Source organism: Balaenoptera borealis (genome assembly GCF_965194805.1).
Source record: "Balaenoptera borealis genome assembly, chromosome: 2".
NCBI lineage: Eukaryota > Metazoa > Chordata > Mammalia > Artiodactyla > Balaenopteridae > Balaenoptera > Balaenoptera borealis.
The window spans coordinates 94,460,587-94,484,982 of NC_138867.1; the positions used below are offsets into that span (position 1 = coordinate 94,460,587).

Sequence of the window (24,396 nt, forward strand, 5' to 3'; positions counted from 1 at the left end):
GGCACATAGTAGAAGCCCACATATGCTTACCGAATGAATTAATGATTTAACCAAATAGCGAGCGACTGAATAAGTGGTTGAACGAGAGCCCCTCGGGACGGGGGTGGGGGTTGCGTGGGGACAGGAGACGACAGGGAGAACCAGCTCGACAGGGAGCTGGAGATCGGGGTGCAGCGCCCAGGATGCCAGAGACAGCCTGAGCGCTGACGTCACTGGTGCCGGCCCCGGTGACGTCATCACGCCCGCGCTCTCCGTCCGGCTGGGGCTCTAGTGCGGCCGGCGCCTCATCGCCTGTTGTGGACACCGGGGGTTTTCCGGTGAGCCCGATCCAGCGCAGATAGCCTGTGGAGCCGTTTGGCCACGGCAAAGGCCCCCGAGGCCCACTTTCCTTGTCGTTGGCCGTCAGCCAGCAGGCCTGGCCGCTCTACCGCGAGGAGAACATCTCCTCAGGGCCATGTCCAGGCCGAGCAGCGTCTCCCCGCGGCCGTCGGCTCCTGGAAGGGGCGGCGGCAGCTGCCCGGCGCCGTGTGGCCTTGCGGGCGGCGGCCGGGCCAAGGGGCTGAAGGACATTCGTATAGACGAGGAGGTGAAGATCGCGGTCAATATCGCTCTGGAGCGCTTCCGATACGGGGACCAGAGAGGTGAGGTTCCTGACACGGACCCCGCCGGCTGCCCCACCTCCCGGAAGCCCGGCCCCTCGTGGGAAGGGGCTGCCTCACAGAAGGGAGGAGAGACGGGGGCGGTCCACCGGGCCCGGGCGAGGTGGGCGCGGGGCTGGGGCCAGAGTTGTGAGCCTTGCCCGGGGATGTGAAGAGCCCCGTGGCGTCCTGCGGATCAGCCGGGTAACGGGGCACTTGCCTCGTCCGAAGGCACGAAAATCAGGTTGCTCAACTGCAGGAGGCATTTCTTTCCCCAGGGAGAGGCCTTTCGGTAGCTTTGCCACAACTTTTAGGTATTGTTAAGCCCCTACTTTTTTTTTTTTTTTTAAAGGAGGTGGTGGTAGCCTTAATCGAGGTACGTTTAGTTTGAGTTCGGAAGTAGAGGGGCGGAAGGAAATCAGACGAATAAATACAGTGGCAGTATGTAGTGCTTTGTTTACATCCCGGAAGTATCCCTCTAAACACTTTAAAAAAAAAAAAGAAACTCGTTCAGTTAGACGAAACGTCTTCCATACCTCTTAAGGTTGCAAAGCTACTTGTCTTGGGTCAGACAATGCAGAACCAGCAGCTGACCTGTGTGATCAGTACAGTATATTGAGAGCTCATTCCGATTTGCTGCTCTAAGTAGAGGACCCCTTATTCTGGAAGCTTAGAGTCCTTCCCTCTCCTCCCAGAAAAGGACCTGGACAGAGTGATTCTGAACTTTCATTAAACAGAGGTGAAGCCCCAGAAATATACAGCATCATATCCAGTCTGAGACAGTGAAATAGGGATTCTGTGCAGTTTTTGAAGGCGAAGACAATGGAATCTGATGCTGAGCCTTCATATTACTTGAGCATACCTCATCCTTGAAGGAAATAAACATTTTGTTAGTTAAGCAAGTAAGTTAAGATAGTAAAATATGTTCTTCAGGAGCTCAAGATTTCAGCACAAGTAAGAGGACTAATCTTTGGTGAACATCAGGGTCCTTTATCACATTTAGGTTTAAATGTTATTAATATCAGAATTCTGGTAGACATTCAGTGGTTAATTAGTGCAGGCATATCTCATTATTGCACTTCACTTTATTGTGCTTTGCAAATACTGTATTTTTTTTACAAATAGAAGGTTTGTGGCAACTCCATGTTGTCAGATGATGGTTAGCATTTTTTATCAATAAAGGATTTTTAAATTAACGTGTGTACGTTGTTGTTTAAGACATAATGCTATTGCACACTTAATAGGCTACAGTGTAGTGTAAACATAACATAGGCCCTGGAAACGAACAAACCAACATAGGCCCTGGAAACCAAAAAAATTTGTATGACTTGCTTTATTACGATATTTGCTTTATTACAAGGGTCTGGAATCAAACCCACAGTATCTCCTAGGAATGCTTGTATCTACTTTTCACATAAAATATAATAAATTTGATTATATGTTTATATGATTTTTCATATTTTATAAATATATATGTGTATTGAAGTACCTTGAAGGAAAATTGCTGATCCACAAATGATGCTTTGTGTTTTTTTTCCATGTAGAAATGGAATTTCCTTCTTCTTTGACCAGTACGGAAAGAGCCTTTATTCATCGATTGAGTCAGTCTCTTGGTTTGGTTTCTAAAAGTAAAGGGTAAGCTGATAAGTTTTCTTAATTGAAAAAATTATTTACCAAAAAAGAGAAATGTTTTTGACTAAATAGTTATTACTGCTTTAGTTAGATTCACATCCTTAATTATATTGTGTGTAGATGATCTGATTCATGTCTGTACCAAACTCAGCTCTTTGCTTTTCTTACTATCCCCCTTTTTTTGTTTTCCCTGATTGGGGGAGAGTGGGAGAAGAAGGTAAATCTTAAGATGTAGAGAGAATGGTTTAAAAGTTGAAGTTGATTGCATTGAGAAAGGTATTCTCTTCTTTTATGGAAACCAAAACTTTTTTCTTGAAGAATGGTTGGACTAAAAATAATAAGTAAGATTATTTACAGAACTTACCTCTTTTAATGCTACTGTACTATAATGGTATGCTTTTAGAACACATGCTTGTTGTTTTTTTCATACCAAGTCACGAATCTGATGATTAGAACTGATTAAATAAAACTGAACAGGAGGAAACATATATATTTTTTGAAGATCACTTATCCATAGTGGGGAAAAGTCATTTGAGCCATCCATATTGAAGAACTCTAAAATTCTGTGGAGTTATTTCATTTTGGGAATAAGAATGATGGGATTGATATAGAGTTCTTAGTATTGGTGCTGTTGACGTTTTGGACTGGATAATTCTTTATTGTGGAGGGCTATTTTGTGCATTGTAGGATGTTTAGTAGCATACCTAGCCTTTACCCACTACATGCCAGTAACACTTCCACCCCCAGTTGTGACAAGCACAAATGCCTTTAGACATTTCCAAAATCTTCCCTGGGAGCAAAATTGCTCCTGGTTGAGAACCACTGAGATTGGGGGAAAAAAAGATGAAATTTCAGTTTCCAGTTTTTAGGTTAAGAAGAGGGAAAACAAAGCCTTAATTAAGTGAATATATTAATAACTAAATAGAAGGTCCTAAGGTGAAAGTAGCTGAGGTTGGAATGTCTTGCATATGAATGTCCACCATAGTGATAATACAGTTACTGACTGAGACAAGGGATGTAGCTTGGGTGCATGTGCACTTTGAACGTCACTAAAACCAGTGTTGGCATCCTGGGAAGGTTCCACCCATATTATAGTCCTCTGGATAGGTAAAATATTGCACTTGAAAATAAAAATAAGGTGCAGGGCCACAATCCTTTATCCAAAAACACCTGGGCCAAATATGTTTTGAGATGCAGATTTTCAGATTTCAGAAAGGCAATAGGGTATATTAGCAGTATGTTATATTTCTTGCTGAAAAATGTATGACTATTCACACTAAGGTAAATAAAAATCATAAATAGCTTCATGTTAATTTAACCAGGCTTTGCTGCCTAATGAAGTTGCTGCAGACTTACAGAAGTCTGCCATTTTTCAGAGCTGTTTGGATTTAAGGGTAGTAGATAAGAGATTATGGGCCTGCACTAGAAAATATCTGTTATAAATGCACTGTTGTGCAGCTACATCATTTCTGTGGTTACATGGGTTTTTAATTCTAAACAGTGAACTTGGAAATGACCTTTAGAAATTACTCTTAGAAAAGCAGTCCATTGGACTAGACTACTTCTACTTTTGTTCAGTAGCATGATCCTTTAAGGGATGGTCCAGAGAGGAAAAAAAATTTGGGGGGTAAAGGGAGAGCAAGTTATCAGGACAAAAAAAGGGGGATGAAGAAACGTTGAAGAGACAGAAAGGAAACAGGAAAGAGATGCTAAGGGAATCAAGGCAACCCCACCTATTACCTCATCCCTACTCCCTATATCTAATGCTCCATAAATCCTCTTCTTAGTAAATGTCCTAGCTCTTTCCCAATCCCTTTTTATCTCTGAGCAAACTTAGTACAATGTTTTTCTAGTGGTCCTTGTCATTTTCAAATGCCTTTCCTTCTTTTTACATATATAAAGAACTAAATCACTTTGAATATATTTCTTAAATCCTTTCTTTTCATTTATATGAGAATTTGTACCTGACTTGTATGGGTTTTTCTGTTCACTCTTGAGTAAAGATCTTTTATTTTTAACCTCCTAGAATTAACTTTGTTAATTTAGGATAGTTAAGTTAGTTAATAATTGTTAAGTTAGTCTTTCTGTTGTGTGGTTTTTTTTTTTTTTTTGTGCCTGGTATTATGATTCCATAATACCTATTTGAGAGGTGTGGAGGAAAGGGCAAGAAACCTGGATTCTAATCCCAGTCTCTCACTGCTTTGTTCTTTAGCTTTGGTCATGTCCCTTAACTTTAAAGGCCCGTTTTCTTAAATGTAAAAAATGAAGGAGTTAATCTCTATGTGTTGGTTAAGATTCTGTGATCCCGTAGTTTATTTTGAGTTTCTTACAAGGTTTTTAAAAACAGATTCCAGACTTACTGTGTGATAATTTACATTTTTGTTTTTTTTCTGATCACTTTTTAATTTTTTTATATCTCCTTTCTTTCAAAATGAAGCCACATGTGTTGGATTTTGTTTTTCATCTCCTCTTAGAGAGTTGAATTTACTTTGAATTGATTATTTTCTTTATAATTGCTCATCTTTTGGTAAAAATACTCTTGTTGGAGTAACACCCCCATTTTGTGTTCTTCACTCTATCCTAATGTTTTCTTAGACATTCCAGTCAAGTTTTCCCATACCCAAAATTTCACCTCCTTGTAATTTGTTCTGTTTTTCCTCAACCTATGTCACTGTGTTCTAAGAGCACACTTTTTTGAGTCTTTAATTTGTTCATGAATAAAACAAAATTCTTTCCTATTCTTCTTAGTCCAAGTTAGACAAAAAGAAATTTACAAGATGAACTTTGTTAAAAACTTGTGGAAAGAGAAAATATAAAGTGTATGAAAGCAGGTTTTCCAAGTACAGGTTTTTTATCCTGTGATTGCTGAAGGTGCTGCTTAATAGGTATTCAGGTATTCTACTCACCCTGACCAGGAGGCTATACCCTACAAGACCCCCTTTCAGATCTGAGTTACTGCCTCCCTTACCTCCTGCCATGGGAGATTGCATACTGCACTCCACCTCTCTTCCCCTAGCTAAAACAGGAAAAATGGGTTAAAAGTGATGAACCCTGTTAGTGAAGTTTTGGATATCCATTAAATAAACCCCTACAGTGCGCAGTAATAATAGTAACAGCAGCTAACATTTATTAAGTGCTCTTGTGCAACAGGCATTGTGCTAGGTGCTTTAAGTAGATTATTTGATCCTCACAACAGTCTTGTATGGTAGGTTCTGTTTTTTCAATACCTGGTGCCTGTATAACAGATGAGGCAATCCGAGCTTAGAGAATTAAATAATTTTCCCAAGATCACACAGCTAGCAGGTGACAGAGCCAGCAATCAAACATAGTTAATGTTTAGCTAATTAATTTTTGTTTTTCACAGTGAGTTCATAGCAGTGTTTTAGGAACTGCGAGGAGTTAAGACAGAGATATTGGATAAGGCTCATCTCTAAGTTGCTTATTGTCCATTAAGTCACAAAAAGAAAAAAATTTACCACAAACAGCATCACATGAAAATAATTGTGTTTAGTGACAAAATTAACTCGTTTGGTTTATTATTTTCTAGGTAATCGTGAAAAAGCACAAATTTGTATGATTCAAACTTTAATAAATTTGTAATTTTGTATTACAGTATTGAGGATAAAATGGTTTGGAGTTAGATCTTTGCATCTGTCTGCTTAGTGGAAGTATAAATTAAAGGGAAATGAAATTAAGTATATACTAGACATCAGACAAATGTGTATTATCTTTTTAGAGGCATTAGCTCCTTGGCGGCTGTGAGCTTTTTAAGCAGTGATTTCAGATTTTGGTTCTTTAGCAGATTTTTAAACTGTTCTCAGGTTTGTAAAGTGGGGAATAGCAAGGTGTATGGTTGTATTTGAGGTAAATTATTCAGTAACATGCTGTGTAAATGAAACATTTATTAATATTAAAATTGCATCAAATTTGATTAGTTATATCATCATTTTTCTTTAAAAAGAAGAGGCTATTGAAATGTCATAACTTCATTATAACATGCATGATTACTTTTCCCTTTGAAAGTTAGAAGTTATGATGTTCTTATCTGTATTTTTAGTCCATTTACTTTTATACTTAAATATGGCATATAGGGCTTGCATGTTATTATTTTTAAAAATTCTTGTGGAGTTCATTTATCTAGCATCTTTTCCATGTTGTGCAGGTAGTTTCTAGTCAATTTTGCTGTGTAAAGGGAACGACTAGATGTTCATCAAATTATAGTTTTGGTTACCTTGGAATGAAAGCATGATGAGGAGATTTCAGTGTGTTAGTTTACATAGTGGGACAACTCTACTATATTGAATGTTTTCATCCACACAATAATGAAGTGAATATTTTGCCAAAATTTCACTAATTTTTAAATTATATATCAGTGTCACTGTGGTGCTGAATGGGGTAGGAATGAGCACTAATAGCCTAATAGCACTAATAGTAGAATTTTTTTACCAAAACGTAAAAGCTATCAAGTTGATATTCTCTTTCTGTCTCACCATCTGGGTTCAAACTGAATTTAGTAAATTGTAAATGGTAATGACTAAGTACTCACACTTGCTTAGTATGAGTTATTGTTATGGATTAATGCTGAATTATTATTAGGCAACCTATGTTAGGAAAGTCTCAATCTGACCCGTTATTTTTGTTGTGAGCTTATTGAGGAAAGAGTATATTTTCCTCAACTTTGTAATCACAGCTTCTAGCATAGTGCCTGGCATACAGTAGGTACTCAATATATGATGAATGATTGAATGAATGAATAAAAGAAAATTAAAGGTGAAATATAGCAAAACTTTCCTGAGATGATTTTTGAGAAAATTAAAGCATCTTGGAGCTGATAGAAATATTAGAGGTTTTAAAATTCTGTGTCAGAGAAGGAAAATGATTTATTTTTGATCACATAGCTAGTTAATTGAAAGATTATTACTAGCTGAACACAAGCCTCCTGACTGTTTCTCTAGCGCTCATTTCAGCACACTTCTGGCCTTCTATAGTTAAAATTTTATGAAGTACATGGAACAGAAGGGGAATGAATGATTGAGTCTATCATGACTGTACTGAAGTTTCAGAAAGGTCCATGGGAAAAGAACCTACTGCAGAGAACATCTCTAGAATCCAATAATTCTGATTTACCATGAAAATGACTAAAATTTCTACATCAGTTAAATTTTAATAAGTTCATCTTTATGCCATCATTTAAGCATCACTAAGCACTTGTTCAGGAGTAGATGATGGCATAGAAAGGGTATAATTCATTGAGGAGTTTCCAGAAATTAAAAATCTTGGTAAATTGAAAGCCTCACTTAGAAGACTTAGATAGCTAAAGCTGTATAGGTTAATCTTCAGTTTCATGTCACTCTATAGTGAAGATATTGTTGAAAGTATTTAAATTAGATTTAGGAATTAGGAAAATTCTAAAATTTAATTTAGAATTAGTAAAATTATATATATAATTTTCATTGTATTTGTGGCTTTGTTGCTCATTTCTGTAATATGATAGTGGCATTAACAAATGGCAAAACATTTTATGAAATGTTTTGTGTAACTTTTTTTGGTACAAGAAATGTTATTTTTTCCTGGCTATAATTATAATAATAGCTTTCATTTATTTAGTGTGTACTTTGTAGCAGATACTGCCCTTTACATGCATTATCTTATTTAATCATATGAAGAGTCCTTTGAGGCAGGTATTATTATTATTATTATTATTATTATTATTATTATTATTATTATTATTATCATCATCATCTTAGGCTCAGAGCTATTAAATAATTTGCTTGTGGTCCCACAGCTAGTAGGTGGTAGAGATAGGATTCAAATCCAAGTCTGTGTGCTTTCATAACCCAGGCTCTTTACAGTACTACATTGTACTAGATTATAGACATGTATTATTAAATCATTCAAAATACATTTGAGGACTTCCTGTGTGTATAACATTGTACTTAGTACTCCTGAAGCTACAGAAGTCATCAAAGACATAATTAGGACCATTTAAAGAAGTAAATATACCTACGTCAGGTAACTTGAGAACAGTTATAAATCATCATTACCTTATAATTGAAGGCTAGAGTCAGAAGCTTTGAAAAACTTCTTTTTTTTTTTTTTTTCCCAGTATACATCTGAAAATACTTATCAGTAATGCTGATTTGTGTTTTTTTGGTCCAGCCACTAAACTTGGCTTTCTTAACAGGTTTTCATGGGAGTGTGACATTACCGGCATACTGGAGAAACATTCAGTGGGATATATTAGTCTGGACCACTGTTATAATTGGACCACTATAATGTTTTCATTATCAATTTTAGATTCTGTTGTTCAAATTGAGTTTCTCCCTCTATATGTTTCCCAGCATGTATTAACTGGTGATGTTTCATCCACCATGAAGCCTGCTAAGACAAACTTTAACACTTAGGGGTAAGTAAGCCTTTTTTTGTGCTGATTTAAAATTGGATTTGCAGCATTTTGAAAATTTAATTGAAAATAGTCTTGTGGCCACTTTAGTACTAAATTCCTCTTTACTGAATTTTCTGGGATTTCCAGCATCTTATCCCAAAGCATTTTGATCTTTTTCAGTGTTTTGCTTGAGACATGTTTTCTAAGTAGCCATATATCATATGTGAACAAATTGACTATATATAGTAAATAAATGATTTTTATTAATATTCAGAAAGGGAGCAAGTAGATACCTAACTGTGAAGAAGAAAGATGGATCAGAAACAACTCATGCAATGATGACCTGTAATTTGACTCATAATACAAAACATGCTGTTAGGAGCCTAATTCAAAGATTTCCTGTCACCAATAAAGAGCGTACTGAACTTCTGCCTAAAACAGAAAGAGGAAATGTGTTTGCAGTTGAAGCTGGTATGTATTTTCTGGGGAGCTTCCTTGTTTATCCTATTATTTCTTGACTGTTCTTTTTCCACTTAAAATTTATTTTTAAAAACTAACATGAAATATGATTTCTCAATTTGAATAGTTGGTTAGAAATGATTAAGAGTTGTGAAGATTTTGGAATGAAATGCAGTGTTAAGGCATGTCATTAAGTTAGACAGGGTTTTTTGTAAAGTGTTACAGTAATAGCTAAACATTTATTGAGCACTTATTGTGTGCTAGACAGTATACTAAACTCTACATAGAGCCTCATAGCAACCCTTGCAAGGTAAGAATTTCCCCTATTTCACAGGTGAAGAAACTGGGGCTCAGAGAAGTTAAATTTGTTCAAGGCCACTCAACCAGCCAGTAAACCACAAAGCTGGGATGTGACTCCAAAATCTGAACTTTCCTATGTTATGCTGCCGTGACACACTAATGAGTGGGATTTTGAGTTGGGACTTTAGCTTCTGGGAAGAGACAGGACAGAGTCTTCAGTACATTAACTTGCTCAAAGGTAGATAAATAAATATATTTAGGTTATAAAATGAAGTAATTTTACTATTTGGAAAAATAACTTTTCTAATGAGAAAGTTATTTCTTTTATTATCTCCAGTGAAAGAATCTGCATAATTTCTACTGGTGGAGTACGTTTGCAGAATGTGGAAATGCATGGTGCTAGCTATCAAGGAGTTTTAAAAATACATGCACATAAAAATATTTTGAGTTATGTGAAGAGTATAAACACATCATGACTTTTGTATTCCTATCTGCTTAAATGTAGATGTTGGCTAAAATGCACAATTAGGAGATTTGTTAAGCATTAGGACCTTATATTTACACATATTATTCTGTTTGATCACATAATCTTACATGCTAACTTTAAGCATAGAGGGTTTTTTATTTTTCATATGTGTTTTCATATTGTATGTAACAGAATTTATAAGTATAATATACATTGTTTCCTACTCTAAAATTATAATTTTCTGTGTTATAATTGATAGAAACAAGCCTGAAAATTATTTTAGGATATCAGAATTGGGTTTTATTTTTAATGATTTTTGAATGATTGACTTTTGTTCATTTTTAAACATTGTGCACCAGAAATACTTTTGGGAAATTTGCCTTCTAATTGATATAAAAATGTGTAACATATTCTCTAAGAATATTGTGTGGCAGTACAACAGCTGAGGCATTGCTTTTTAACTTTACACTGAGTAGGGAAGAAACACTTGAAAGGAATTACATTAGAAATTACTTATTTTTGTTTTTTAACTCTTTTTATTGTTGATCATAAATTTTTTTGTTCTCTTATTTATTTTCAAAGAAAACCGGGAAATGAGCAAGACAAGTGGGCGACTCAACAATGGCATACCTCAGATTCCAGTGAAAAGAGGAGAATCTGAATTTGATTCTTTCAGGCAGTCTCTGCCAGTGTTTGAGAAACAAGAAGAAATTGTTAAAATAATTAAGGAAAATAAAGTAGTTTTGATTGTAGGAGAAACTGGGTCTGGAAAGACTACACAGGTTTGTTTCTTCTTTGTTGTTTATAGAAGAAAAAATTATTTTATCTCGTGGTAGTTTTATATCAAATTTACACTACATGTATTTTAACAAAAAACGAAAAAGGAACTTTTGTTTATTTTAGTGGTTATTTCAGAAATAAATTATTACTGGAAGTACATTTTGAGAATTTGTAGAAAGGTAATATTTTAAAATATTTATTTTTAAATTAGTACATAAGGGCTTTATTTAAACAGAGGTGAGGTTGTGATTTGGTATCATGAAAGGAAAATGGACTTTGACCTTCAGTTCAGATTCCAGCTCTCACATTTATTGAATGTGAAATTTTAGGCTAGATTTGTATCTCTTGAAGCCAGAGTCCTCATTTATAAAATGGTACTAACAATTGCTACCATTCAAGGTGGGGTTTAGAGATAATGTCTGTGAAGTGCCTAGCATAGTGTTTTTACGTAGCAGCTAAATTAAAAGTAATATTGATAACAACAAGAAGTGTTAATACAAAGTTAACATAAAGTGAGATTAATATGACATGTTTGACTTGGATGTTTAGAATCATAGTACTTCATTGTTATGAAGTTTCACTCATAGGCTGACAAGGTTGGAAGTAAGCATGGTACGATGATATGACCTTTTCTTGTTTATGTTCTTTAACATGTTAGCATGTTGAAACAGTAAAATTACTTTGCTTTTGATTGAGGTGCAGATAGAATAGTGAGTATAATTTTACATTTTCTTCTTTTCTTTTATGGACAAATAAATTTGCTTTTGACAATTGCTTAAGATTTCCTATGCTTATATTGGTTGGTTTCATAAAGTTAGTCAAATAAATAAGGCAAGGTGGTAGGAGAGGTTGACTATAAAATTTACCGGTTATTTACTTGTGGGACTTAATCATTTTCACAGAAGTATAACTGTTTATACCTAAAACTTGAGCCTATAAAACTAATTACAGACGTGATGAAATTTTTATATGAAGACAATGTATAAGATTTTTCTTCAACATGGTTATGATTAAGTGAAATTCCATGGAGTCATGCCAAAGAATCTGTTCAGATGTCTTAGATTGTTATAATTGTTTTAGTATTAGAAAGTTTTGCCAGTAGATGTTAATTGTAGCCATTTTAATTATATCAAATAGAGATTATGAAAGTTTTGATAAAATATAACAAATATGGTTTTATTTAAATTATTTGAGTGTTCTTCCTAAGGATATTTGCATACTGGAATTATAGATGTCTATTTTCACAATTATGTGTATCATTTTACTAGGTATGAAAAGATCTGGAGAATTTAGTTAGGAATTAAATATTATTCTCTTTGCTTTTCAAAAGAAACTATTAATGTAAATGGGTTTAAACCTAAGAAATAATTGTATCTTGTTCAAGGAGTTCAAGTAAAATTACTAATGTTCCTGTCCTATGAAATACAAATATGACATAGTTTGAAGTTAATATCGTTAGCCATTTTCATCTTTCCTTTGGTAGCATTAGGAAATTATTTGCCTTTTGAATGTTCATATTCATTATTCATGTTCATTATATAAAATTCAAACATTATAGAAAATATTATGGAAAGTGAAAGATTTCTAGTTCTCTTGCCCCCTCCTCTTTCCCTGGTTTATTGTCAGAAACTTGGAGTATGTGTTTCTGGGTTTTTTGGGGGGATTGTTTGTTTTGTTTTTATTCTCTTTACAGTATTGATATAGATTATTTTTAAAACAAACATGGGATAATATGTATACGCTTTGCATCTTGCTTTTTTCACTTAATAGATACTGGATATTTTTCTGTGTCAGTACCTAGCGATAGACCTCATTTTTTAAACAATTGAGTAGCATTCCTGAGCATTTTTGTAATAACAGTGATAAAATAAATGACTGTTTACTGCGTGCTGAAGTTTTACAACAGTTATCGTAATTAAACCTCTTATTAACCCAAGATATGTAGGCTTGTTATTATCTCTTTTTACAGATGAGGAATAAAAACTAAAACTTACAGATGTTAATCTACCCAAATTCACATAACTAGGAAGTGGCAGAGCAGGATTCTTACTCTGTACTTACTTTATTATATTGCATCCTAATATTTCTTTTCTAATTTGTGGGAATGTTTTAATAGGATAAATTCCTAGAAGTGGAAATGCTGGATCAAAAATATTGCATTTAAAATTTTAGTAGCTAGATTAACTAGTTACTGTCTGTTAATTCAAAAAAGAGTTATCATATTAAAATAGTACTGAATGTATTGAAAGTTCCCATTTCTCTAAAACTTAGGCAACAATGGATATAATTTTTTTTTTACCTTTATCAATCTGATAAGCAAAAAATAATGTTTTAATTTGCATTTCTCTGATTCTTAGTTGAGTATCTTTTCGTTTGCTTATTATCTATTTATATTCTGTGAGGTACTTATTTATATCTTATTTTTCTTTAGGTTTAATCATTTTGGATTTATTTTTAATAGTGCTTTGTACATTATGGATGCATGGCTGTTATGTGTTAGATATCTTAAAAACAATTTCTCCCAATTTTTTGGTTGCTTTTTTAGCTTTGCTTATGGTATCTTGATTAGTAGTTTTACATTTTTATAAATAGTCAAATCTGTCAGTCTTTTTTTAGGGCTTCATGCCATGCTCAGAAAATCATTTTCTACCCCAAGATTAAAAAACATTTTCCTACAAATATTTTATTCTAATACTTTTATATTTGTAGTTTTAAAAATCCATCTGGAGTTTATTTATTGTGTCATATCAGGTAGGAATCTAACTTTTTTCCTTATGTTAGTATCTAGTGTTCCAATACAATTTTCATTTAATAATCCCTTCCCCCGATTTTAAGATACTACTTTTTAAAAATTGAAGTGTAGTTGATTTACAATATTGTGTTAGTTTCAGGTGTACAGCAAAGTGATTCAGTTATATATATATATATATAATTGTTTTCAGATTATTTTTCATAATAGGTTATTACAAGATATCGAATATTGTTCCCTGTGTTATATAGTACATCCTTGTTGCTTATCTATTTTATGTAGTGTGTATCTATGGATCCCATACTCCTAACTTATCCCTCCTTCCCTTTTCCCTTTGGTAACCTTATGCTTGTTTTCTATGTCTTTGAGTCTGTTTCTGTTTTGTAAATAGACCCATTTGTATTATTTTTTAGATTCCACATATAAGTGATATCATATAATATTTGTCTTTCTCTGTCTGACTTACTTAGTATGATATTCTCTAGGTCCATCCATATTGCTGCAAATGACAACATTTCAGTCTTTTTTTTATGGCTGAGTAATATTCCATTGTGTACATATGTGTGTGTGTGTGTATGTATGTGTGTGTGTATATATATATGTGTATGTGTGTGTGTGTATATATATATATATATATATATATACACACCACATCTTTATCCATTCATCTGTGGATGGACACTTAGGTTGCTTACATGTCTTGGCTGTTGTAAATACTGCTGCTGTGAACATTGGGGTGCATGTATTGAGATACTACTTTTGATCAAATACTAAATTTCTATAGTACCTGGGTATATTTCTGGAATTTTTGTTATGTATTTTTAATTATCTGTTCCTACACCAAGTTCTCACTTTTTGCATTTTGTAGTTTTACAGTATGTAGCATAATATTCCTCTTTATTAGCTTCTCTTTTTAGATATTTCTTAGCAGTTTGTTTGCATTTATGCTTCTGGATGAACTGGTCAAGTTTAAAAAATCCTGGAGGGTAAGACATGCATGAAAAGATGTCCTTTTCACTCATAGTTAAAGAAATGAAATCAAAACAATAATTATATTTTTCAACTATTAAATTGGCTGAAATTTAAAAATTGATGAAATCCAGCATTTGCATAGATGTTGGGAAAACAGCGTCTTCTGCTCTGTTGGTAAAAGTATAAATTGTTTTGAAGGGCAGATTGATAATTTTTCTATGAAAATTTAAATTTATATGCTCTTTGACTCCACATATATTTGTCTTTGCATAAGTATGTGAAGATAGATGTTCACTGCAGCATTCTTTATAATAGTAAGCAACAGCATCAAAAATAACAAGCCTAAACAAACTGGAAATTACTTAATGTATAGTCATATTTGTTAAATTATAGCACATCCATAAGATGGAATGTGCAGCTATTAAAATGGATTAGGTAGATCTGATATGTTATTAAGTGACATCTGCAAATTACAAACATTAAGTATAATAATGACTTTGTGTGAATAAAAACCTTTTATATACACAAATAATTTAAGTTGTATAAACTTTTTTTTTCCCCAAACGAGTTTATAAGAAACTTAACAGTAGTTACTTTCATGGAGAGGACTATTGGTAGTGGTATGGGTGGGGAAGACTTTTACTTTTTATTTAAAATTTTTCTGACCTGTTTAAATTTAATTATAGAAAAGTGTCTGCAATCCTGGTATTAGGCTATTTCTGGTTTCTTTATATTTTTCACTATTTAAAAAAGTCCAATGGAATTTTGATTGTTGTTTTATTGACTTTATAGGATAACTTGGGGAGAATTGACATTTTTGTAATACTGATTATTCCTATCCAGGAATATGTCATATTTTTCTAGTATATTCCCATCTTTTATGTTTTTCAGTAGTGTTTTATAATTGTTTTTCAGTAGTGTTTTATAATCTTTTTCATGTAAACCTTAACTATTTCTTTATGATTTTGTTTTTAAGTGTTTTAGTTTTAGTTTCTATTGTGGACAAGATCTTTTTAAATTACGTTTTTTAGCTGATTATTAACAGTTACATGAAAGTTGTTGGTTTTATGATTATTTTATGTTTGGACATGTTACATAACTTTTTTTAGTTCTGATGGTTTTTCAGTTGATTGACATGGATTTTCTGGATATACAATTATGTTATCTTATAGTACTTTAAAATTTGTTTCAGATTCCTCAGTTCCTTTTAGATGATTGCTTTAAAAATGGTATCCCCTGCCGTATATTTTGTACTCAACCAAGACGATTAGCAGCTATTGCTGTGGCTGAAAGAGTTGCTGCAGAGAGAAGAGAAAGGATTGGTCAGACAATTGGGTACCAGATCCGTTTAGAAAGCAGGTAAAGACAATCCACCTGTAGCATTTTATCATTCTTAGAAAAGACTAAATATTTATATTTCACTAAATATAGAGCATGTGTTAGTTGAAAAGTTAGATGATCATTTTGCTCCAAGTAAGTTTATAATAGGACATTGAGCTCATGTCTAAACTTAGTGAGGTTTTGAATAAATAAATAGCTTGAAAAAGAGTTTGGGCCATAGATAGAAATCCTGTTTCATAGTTTCATGATAAAGTACAAGTTATTTCACCTCTTTGAGTCTTAGTTTCCTCATCTATAAAATGCGGCTAATGAAAGCATCTAGAGCACAGGTTTGATGTGAAGTTTACAGTAAGCACTCAGTAAATGTTAGTGAATGAATTGATTATTATTATTAGTAGTAGTAGTGCTAGTAGTACCTTCTTGAGAAGTAGTACCATTTCTTTGCTCACAGTTATTTGGATATAGTGATTCAAAAAGCTAATCTCATTTATGATATACTTTTTTCCCCCAAGTAAAAAATGTTTAAGATCTTTAAAAAATATCTATTTAAGTTCTTTAACAAAATAATTACTAAATTAAAGGCTGTTAGTAATAATAAATTTGTGAGATTATCAGGCATAAAATACATATTTCACATAACTTTGCTAATAAAACATATATACTAGTACACTGTTATATTAGTAACACTTATTAAAGTACAAAGGACACTAGCATTTAATATATGACCTTGTTTTAATTACATAAAAGATTTGTAATTGTGAAATTTATTTTGATTTTTTAAAAAGGGTTTCTCCAAAGACACTTCTGACATTTTGCACCAATGGGGTACTGCTTCGTACTCTGATGGCAGGAGATAGTTCATTGTCAACTGTGACACATGTTATTGTGGTAAGAATATTTAAATTTAAATATCTAATTAAATTTTTAGAATAGGATATAAATGAGAACCAATTTTTTTAAAACAGGCTATTCTAATCAAGTTACTTTTTTTTTTAACTTTTATTTTTTATTTTTATTTTTAAAGATTTATTATTTATTTATTTATTTATTTATTTAATTTATTTTTGGCTGTGTCGGGTCTTAAGGTCTTAGTTGCAGTACGCAGGATCTTCGTTGAGACATTCAGGATCTTTCGTTGTGGAGCAGGCTTCTCTCTAGTTGTGGCCTGCAGGTTTTCTCTTCTCTAGTTGTGGCGTGCAGGCTCCAGGGCATGTGGACTCTGTAGTTGTGGCATGCGGGTTCCAGAGCATGTGGGCTCTAGTTGAGGCACAGGAGCTCAGTAGTTGTGGCGTGTGGGCTTAGTTGCCCTGCAGCATGTGGGATCTTCGTTGCCTGACCAGGGATCGAACCCGTGTCCCTTGCATTGTAAGGTGGATTCTTTAGCACTGGACCACCATGGAAGTCCCTCAAGTTACTTTTTATTGTCCATAATTGTTAGAAATAAATATTTTATATTAAATAAAGATATTCTTACCATCAGGTTTTATGAGTGAGAATAAAATAAGTAGATAGTTTTTTAAAAAGTGCTTTTTATATATGAAAATGGCACATGTATTTTAAGAGTTCTCCAGAATGGTGAAAGTTTTCTTTTTTCTCTGTGCTTAGTCATCTGATTTCTCTTCCAAATCTTAGAGGCATACTTTAAAGTCATTTAACTTCATGGTTAAGCTGCTAAATTAACTAGCTGCTGATGAAATAAGTAGATGAATTACCACCTTATTAAAGAATTCTAAGCTTTTATCCAGTTTGTGTCAGAAAACTTAGATTAAGTTTTATAAGGTTGTGATAGAGCAGCTTTTGGAAACTTATTAGTTCTGTGCATTCAAACCACAGGACGCACCTGGTTCTGATGCTAACAGAAGCATATTAAAATAGATTTTGTATTTATTAAAATTACATTAAATTAGACTCCACTAATTCAGCAATTGTTGTAGTTTTTGTGGGAAAAAGGGCAGTGTTTTGTTACCCATAGTAGGTCGTTAATGTCTGATTATTTCTAAATTGTCCATAATACAAAATTTTCACTAATTGGCTGTGTCCATATTTAACTTGAATTAGTGTGAAACCCAGTAGTTCCATAATTTTAAAGACTTTAGTTATTTTTATGTTTTAACTGTTCCATGATTTTGTTTTTGTTTACTGCAGGATGAAGTACATGAAAGGGATCGATTTAGTGATTTTTTACTTACAAAGTTAAGAGATTTGTTGCAGAAGCACCCAACTTTGAAACTAATTCTTTCTAGTGCTGCCTTAGATGTAAATCTTTTTATGAGGTATTTCGGGAGTTGTCCAGTGACATACAGTAAGTTAAACTGTCAGATTTCTTCTAGGATTTTTATGAAAGAATACATTTTTGGCTTGATTTTATTTATTATAATAGAAATTGGGGAATGTTCTGATGTATAGAGCATCCGTTTATGTTTTCTCTGAGATATGCTTAATCAGTCATCTCTATATATTTTCATCCTCTCCTTTTCCATCTACAACTCTTTGGTATTGTGTAGTGAGCCAGTTCTCTAGTCTTAAAAGGAGATATACTTTATTTTGTATTCCCCTTTAAATTCTGTCCTATAGCTTTGCCTTTATTGCTAGACTCTTTCAAAGAGTAGTCTATACACCCATGTTTACTTCCCATGTACTTATAAATATGTTGCCACTTAACTTTTGTCCTTATCCTTTAATCAAATCTGGTTTTTCCACCAATCTTTAAAAAAATTATTAATTTCCTCCTCAAAAATTGAAAAAGTTGTATGTGTTTATCTCAGTGAAATAGTACAAACATTCAGGGAAAAAGTTCACAATCACCTGTCTTCTTTTCATTTCATATCTTTTCTTCCCTGAGATTACTTGATGTTGAAGCCTAGTGTATATCCTGTCTCACCTTGTCCATGCTCATACAACATATGTAAATATATACATATATATTGGGTTTATAGAAAATGGTTTTTACATAAATGGGCACATGCCATATACAATGTTTTGCAATTTACTTTATTCATATGACAGTATATCATGAACAGTTCTCCAGTTTAGTAGCTCTAGATGTAGTTCATTATATTGAAAAGCTGCTTTTATATTTCCTAATATAAATGTACCATGATTTATTTAACCATTTCTTAATATTTGGACATTAGATTGGTCCTGGATTCTCCCTTTCCCCTACTATAAACATCGTTGTTATGAGCATCCTTCTACATATATTCTTATATATTGGTGCTCTTATTTCTAAGGATAGATTCCTGAAAGTGAAATTGTTGAGTAAAAGAATGTATCTATTTTTAATTTTAACAGTAAGATGGTTTTGCCGTTTTACTTTTTCAAAAGGCTGAAATGATTCACATTTCTGCAGTTTATGGGGCTATTCATTTGTGCATTCTTACCAGTATTGTTTTGAAACTGATTTAATTTTACATAAAAATCTTAATTATATTTTCCATATATTTCTCATAATCGTTACCCTTTTTTGTGAAATGCTCGTATCCCATAATTTATTTGCCAGAACTACCTCCTAAGTCTCATTCTGTATTACAGCCTGTACTTTCTTGGTCTCCTCTGTGGGCTTCTCTTCTTTTGCATGGTGCTTAAATATTGATATTTTTGAGGATTTTTCTCATGATCCATTTTTTTTTCTCTTCCTCCCTTCCCTCCCCTTCCCTTTCCTCCTTCCCCTCCCTTCCCTTCCCTGCCCTTCCCCACCCTTCCCCATCCCCTTTCCCTTCCCTTCCTCCTTTGATTTCTTTGCTTTTTCTCTCTTTCCTGCTCTATGCTGTTCTCTACTAGGTACTGGGGGTGCACAGTTAGTTTTCCTGGAAGATCTCATTCTTGCCCTTGGCTTCTACTTTCTCTTGCACTGATGACTCCTGAATCTTTATTTCCCAGTTCAAACTGTTCTCCAGAGCTTTGGACTTGGTTGCTTATAAGCAGTTCACCTCTAATACGCCCAAACTGAATACTTAATCCTTTCTAAAAAATCTGCTTCTCTTGTGTTGCCTGTTTTGGTTAATCATACCATTGACCTAATCACCTAAGTCACAAACCTGTAAGTCTTTTTGCTCATAATATTACTGGGTGGTAAGGCACATAAAATTTATGCATCTGCTAATTGAAGGTCATTTTGGCACCTAACATTTGACATGTCTAAAACCAAACCCCAGTTCCCACAAGCCAACCTGTTTTTCTTTTAGCTTTCCTTGTCAGCCTCAGAAAATGACAACATTATCCATTGAGTTTTGTAAGCCAGACTTTCAAGAACTGTGGTTGACACTTCCTTATCATTCTTCCATATCTAATCTAATGCTGAGTTCTGTGGATTTTACTTCCCATCTATCTAGAGTCTGTCTGTCTCCTTCCATTTTCAGGTTATTGTCCTCTTCAGCCTGAACTGTTGTAATTGCTCCTGCTTGGTCTGTTTCATCCACTCTGCTTTCTTTTAAATCCGTTCCCCATGTTGCAGCCAACGTGGAATTTTCAGCCAGATTTCTGAAGTGGAATTTTGATGATGTTAAATACTCTTATGAGCTTGAAACTTTGAACAACCTTTACTTCAGAATAAAGACCTAAACCCTTAATAAGGCTTATCTATTTCTTCTGCCTCATCTTGAACTACAATCCCTTCTTCACACCGCTCTTCACATCATGTTCCAACTAGCTTGCCCTTGGCCTTTTAGTTCCTTGAGAACATCATACTCTTTCCCACCACAGGGGCTTTGTACGTACTGTTTTTTTCTTCATAGTATACTCTTTCCTCTCTGCGTAGCTTAGTCATTTTGTTTACCCCCTTCTCTTGGTTCTCATTTTTCTCAGTGAGGATGCTTTTCTTGATTCCTTCAAATTCCCCTATTATGTACTGTCATGGTATCTTGTACTTCTCTCTCATAGGACTTTTTACAACTTTATTTTTACATTGATGTTTTGGATTATTGGATTAGTGTCAGATTCCCCTGCTAGATTGCAAGCTTCAAGCTTCAAGAGAGCAGGAGGAACTCTGTTTCTGCTTACCATTTATATTCCTAGTGCCTAGCATGATGCCAAACAATCAAGTAAATAGTAAACACTAGAAAAAAACATGCAAATGAACAGTTGTCTAAAATATAGATCAGAGTTATATTTAAAGGACAATATGAGGATCACTTGACCTATGGAATTGCCTTGGATTAATACTTAGATTTATTAATTTGAGAATCTCATGTTTTTATGTGAATTATCTCTAAGATGCAAATTGACTGTTTAAAAAAATTCCTATTTAGTACAGGGAAGACCATTTGAAGTAAAAGAAATGTTTCTAGAAGACATTTTAAGAACTACTGGATACACAAACAAAGAAATGTTAAAATACAAAAAGGAAAAACAACGAGGTAAGCTTTTTATCAAACAAATATAAAAGAAAATTACTATTGATATTGACTTTTTGGAGTACTCCAGTCTTATACTATGCAGATACAAGGACACTTGAAAGTGTTTCTCTCTGTGTATAGTTGTAGAATATTATATTAGAATACTGTCCCATATGGATGTTCTACATTCTGGTTTATGTCCAGAAGTTATAATCTATAGAGAGGAATTGAAAGGGGATGCCAGAGATGAGGAGGCTGAGTGTGTCTGTATCCAGATATTCAACCACTATTTTAAGGAGGCAGAAGATTTGAGCTGGCTGTCCCCAGCATGTGTTACAGAGTGGGAGTGGGGAGTGGGTGAGGGAGTGAAAAGAGTAGCATATGAGTAATAACAGGCTCACCTTTGGTATAATTGTTGAGTTTTTCACATCTTGATATTGTTATGAATTGCATCAGTACTTTGAATTTAACATGACTTGCCTATTAATACATCTCTTATGATTTATACTATATCTCAGCTTATGAATTAAGGTTAAGTTCCTTTTGCTTACTTTTAACTACATTATTCATGATGGAAGACTTGGCTTCAAGCTTTGATTCCTTTGTTTAATTAGTATAACCTTGGACAAATAATCTTAACTTCTTTGGATTCTTCACTTGAAAAAAGCAATTAGCAATGCCTGTGTCACAGTGCAGTGCTGAATCACTAATATGTAAATTATAAAACTTCTGGTTCTCAAAACTTTTGAAAATGGAAATTGAATATAACTTGTGTCTCAAACAGCTAGCATGGTGGTAGAAATTCAATAAATGATTTTCTACAAAGTGCTATATGAATATTAGTCATTGATTTAAACAGTATTTGTTATATGGCTAAAATACTGTTCATTAAATTATGTCCTTATTTAGAAGTAAACTTCCTACTAGTAGATGAATAGATGAGGTTTTATAAAGCAGTTTCATGTCTCCTTTTGGTTCAGCGTAACACATTTTATTGAATGTTCCTAATTAATATATTTTTAAAAAGTAACTTTAAAATAAGGCCAACTTTTAGGTATTTTCAGTTTCACTTAATTTTTTTAAACAAAGAAATATATTTCAAAAAGCAAAGAATTTATCTACTTATTTTCTTTGGTAATTAATTTAGAGGAAAGACAACAAACCACACTTACAGAATGGTACTCAGCTCAAGAGAATACTTTCAAGCCTGAATCTCAGAGACAGAGAGCTGTCCCAAATGTGACTGAAGAATATGATTTATTGGATGATGGTGGTGATGCCGTCTTCAGTCAGTTGGTAAGACCTCAGTGGTTTCACACTGCTATTTTGAGTGAAAATTGTGTAATTTAAAGAACATTTTATGAGATTATATTTTTTATTACATTATTAAGGCATAATTCCCTTAGTTTATCTTAGACTACAACACATTTTTCAGAATAATTTTCTATACACTTATTTTTTCAAATAATGCAACATCTTTTATTGTTTCATTCTGAGTTAAAATTATTTCAATATTTTCTATAAATTTTGTGAAGAAAATAGTTGTAGATATTATGTATATATACATACATTATTATTGCTAGATATTTTATCATCTCAAAAGTTTAAGAACCTATGAGCTAAGCAATGCAAGATAAGCTAAGTTAGGAAAAAACTGAGAAAAGCCTGTTGGTATTAGGGCAAGTAATCAAGACTGATGTTTCTACCACAAAGCCATGTGACTCTGTAAAATCAATTACCCACTATAGACCTCAGTTTCTTTTTCTCTTCTGCTTTTCTCCCTTCTATTTTGCCACAATATCTTTTACAAATGAAATATTTTGTAGAAATCCTGCCTGCTCATCCATCACTCTCCATCCCCACCCCTAAGTGGGGCTTCTGCTACTTTGGATTCCTTGGAGTCTGTTTGAAAACTGGAACCAGTGGATTTCCTAGGTCCCTTCTGGTCTTTGATTCTGGTTTAGAATTCTTAAAAAAGCATTGGTGATTAGTGAGATGGCTGGGACTATGCACTTTTTAGAAAAAGAATTAAACTCTTTTGAGCATGAGAAGCTACATAATGCAGATATGCTTGCAGTTTTCTCCCAGTGTTTAAAGTTCTGATGCATCCAAATGAACTATAGTTTTAAAGAATGTGTACTTTTAAAGAATGTTTAAAAATTGTTATTTAGTGCAGGGAACATCCATTTGGTTCAGTGAACAGCATTTTGACCATTTAAATTCGTGATTTTTTTTAAAATTATTTGTTTATTTTTGGCTGCGTTGGGTCTTCATTGCTGCGTGTGGGCTTTCTCTAGTTGCGGCGAGTGGGGGCTACTCTTTGTTTTGTGGTGCGCGGGCTTCTCATTGTGGTGGCTTCTCTTTGTTGTGGAGCACAGGCTCTAGGCGTGTGGGCTTCAGTAGTTGTGGCATGTGGGCTCAGTTGTTGTGCCTCGCGGGCTCCAGAGCGCAGGCTCAGTAGTTGTGGCGCATGGGCTTAGTTGCTCCGCGGCATGTAGGATCTTCCCAGACCAGGGCTTGAACCCATGTCCCCTGCGTTGGCAGGCTGATTCTTAACCACTGTGCCACCAAGGAAGTCCCTTAATTAGTGATTCTTAAGCCTGGCTGCACATTAACATCCCCTAAGGAACTTTTAAAGTCCTATGGAATCTGGCCTCCATCCCAGAGATTTTGAAGTACTTGCTCTGGGGTGGGACATGGCTTCGGTGTTGAAAAGCTCCAGGTGATGTTTCCTCTGTTGTGCAGTTGGGACATAAGACCACTGATATATGGGTACATTTAGCAACATTCTGTCAGAAGCACAGTTAATATTGTGACTGTATCATACTCCTTTGTTGACAGGCTCATTCTCAGATAAAAGATGAATGTGAAAACAAGATACAATGTTGTGAGTGATTATGTTTGTGATGAGATGAGAAACTTTTATGTCAAAGCCTTTGCTGTAATACCGAATGGTTAGTAGTTCTTGTGGCGGTTATGGCCATCTCATGTTCTCTGCAAGCAAAGGTTAAGCTGTTAAGTAATTTATAATCTTTGCTTCTTTTTAAAGACAGAAAAAGATGTGAATTGCCTTGAACCATGGTTAATAAAGGAAATGGATGCTTGTCTTTCTGACATATGGCTGCATAAAGATGTTGATGCGTTTGCTCAGGTCTTTCACCTTATTTTAACTGAAAATGTTAGTGGTAAGTATAATTTATTTAAGTTTCTTTTTATTACCCTTGAAGTTATTTATTATGATAGAAGTATAGCTTAATTCATAAAATTCAAAATTCACTTTTTGTTCACAACCAATATTTTGTTCTTTTGGAGTACTTATTTCAAATGTACAAATCAGGATC

At 34.0% G+C, this 24,396-nt stretch overlaps 1 protein-coding gene across 5 annotated transcripts in view; it reads left to right on the plus strand.

Moving 5' to 3' along the window:
- The first annotated feature begins 234 nt into the window (after window positions 1–234).
- The window catches only part of YTHDC2 (YTH N6-methyladenosine RNA binding protein C2), an 83,391-nt gene continuing 59,229 nt past the window's right edge, over window positions 235–24,396 (plus strand). For 3 of the 5 annotated variants that reach the window (XR_014239172.1, XM_082375159.1, XM_082375160.1), the window contains exons 1-10: window positions 235–641; window positions 2,183–2,273; window positions 8,930–9,126; window positions 10,463–10,662; window positions 15,574–15,740; window positions 16,508–16,610; window positions 17,868–18,024; window positions 20,969–21,076; window positions 22,203–22,351; window positions 24,105–24,240. Coding sequence is in view for 4 of the 5 variants with exons in the window: in XM_082375159.1 (XP_082231285.1) it covers window positions 455–641; window positions 2,183–2,273; window positions 8,930–9,126; window positions 10,463–10,662; window positions 15,574–15,740; window positions 16,508–16,610; window positions 17,868–18,024; window positions 20,969–21,076; window positions 22,203–22,351; window positions 24,105–24,240 (1,495 nt within the window). In the remaining variant the exon portion in view is untranslated. Of the gene's footprint in view, window positions 642–734; window positions 953–2,182; window positions 2,274–8,929; window positions 9,127–10,462; window positions 10,663–15,573; window positions 15,741–16,507; window positions 16,611–17,867; window positions 18,025–20,968; window positions 21,077–22,202; window positions 22,352–24,104; window positions 24,241–24,396 lie in introns of those variants that run through there. The other 2 variants (XM_082375158.1, XM_082375161.1) reach the window with 2 other exon arrangements.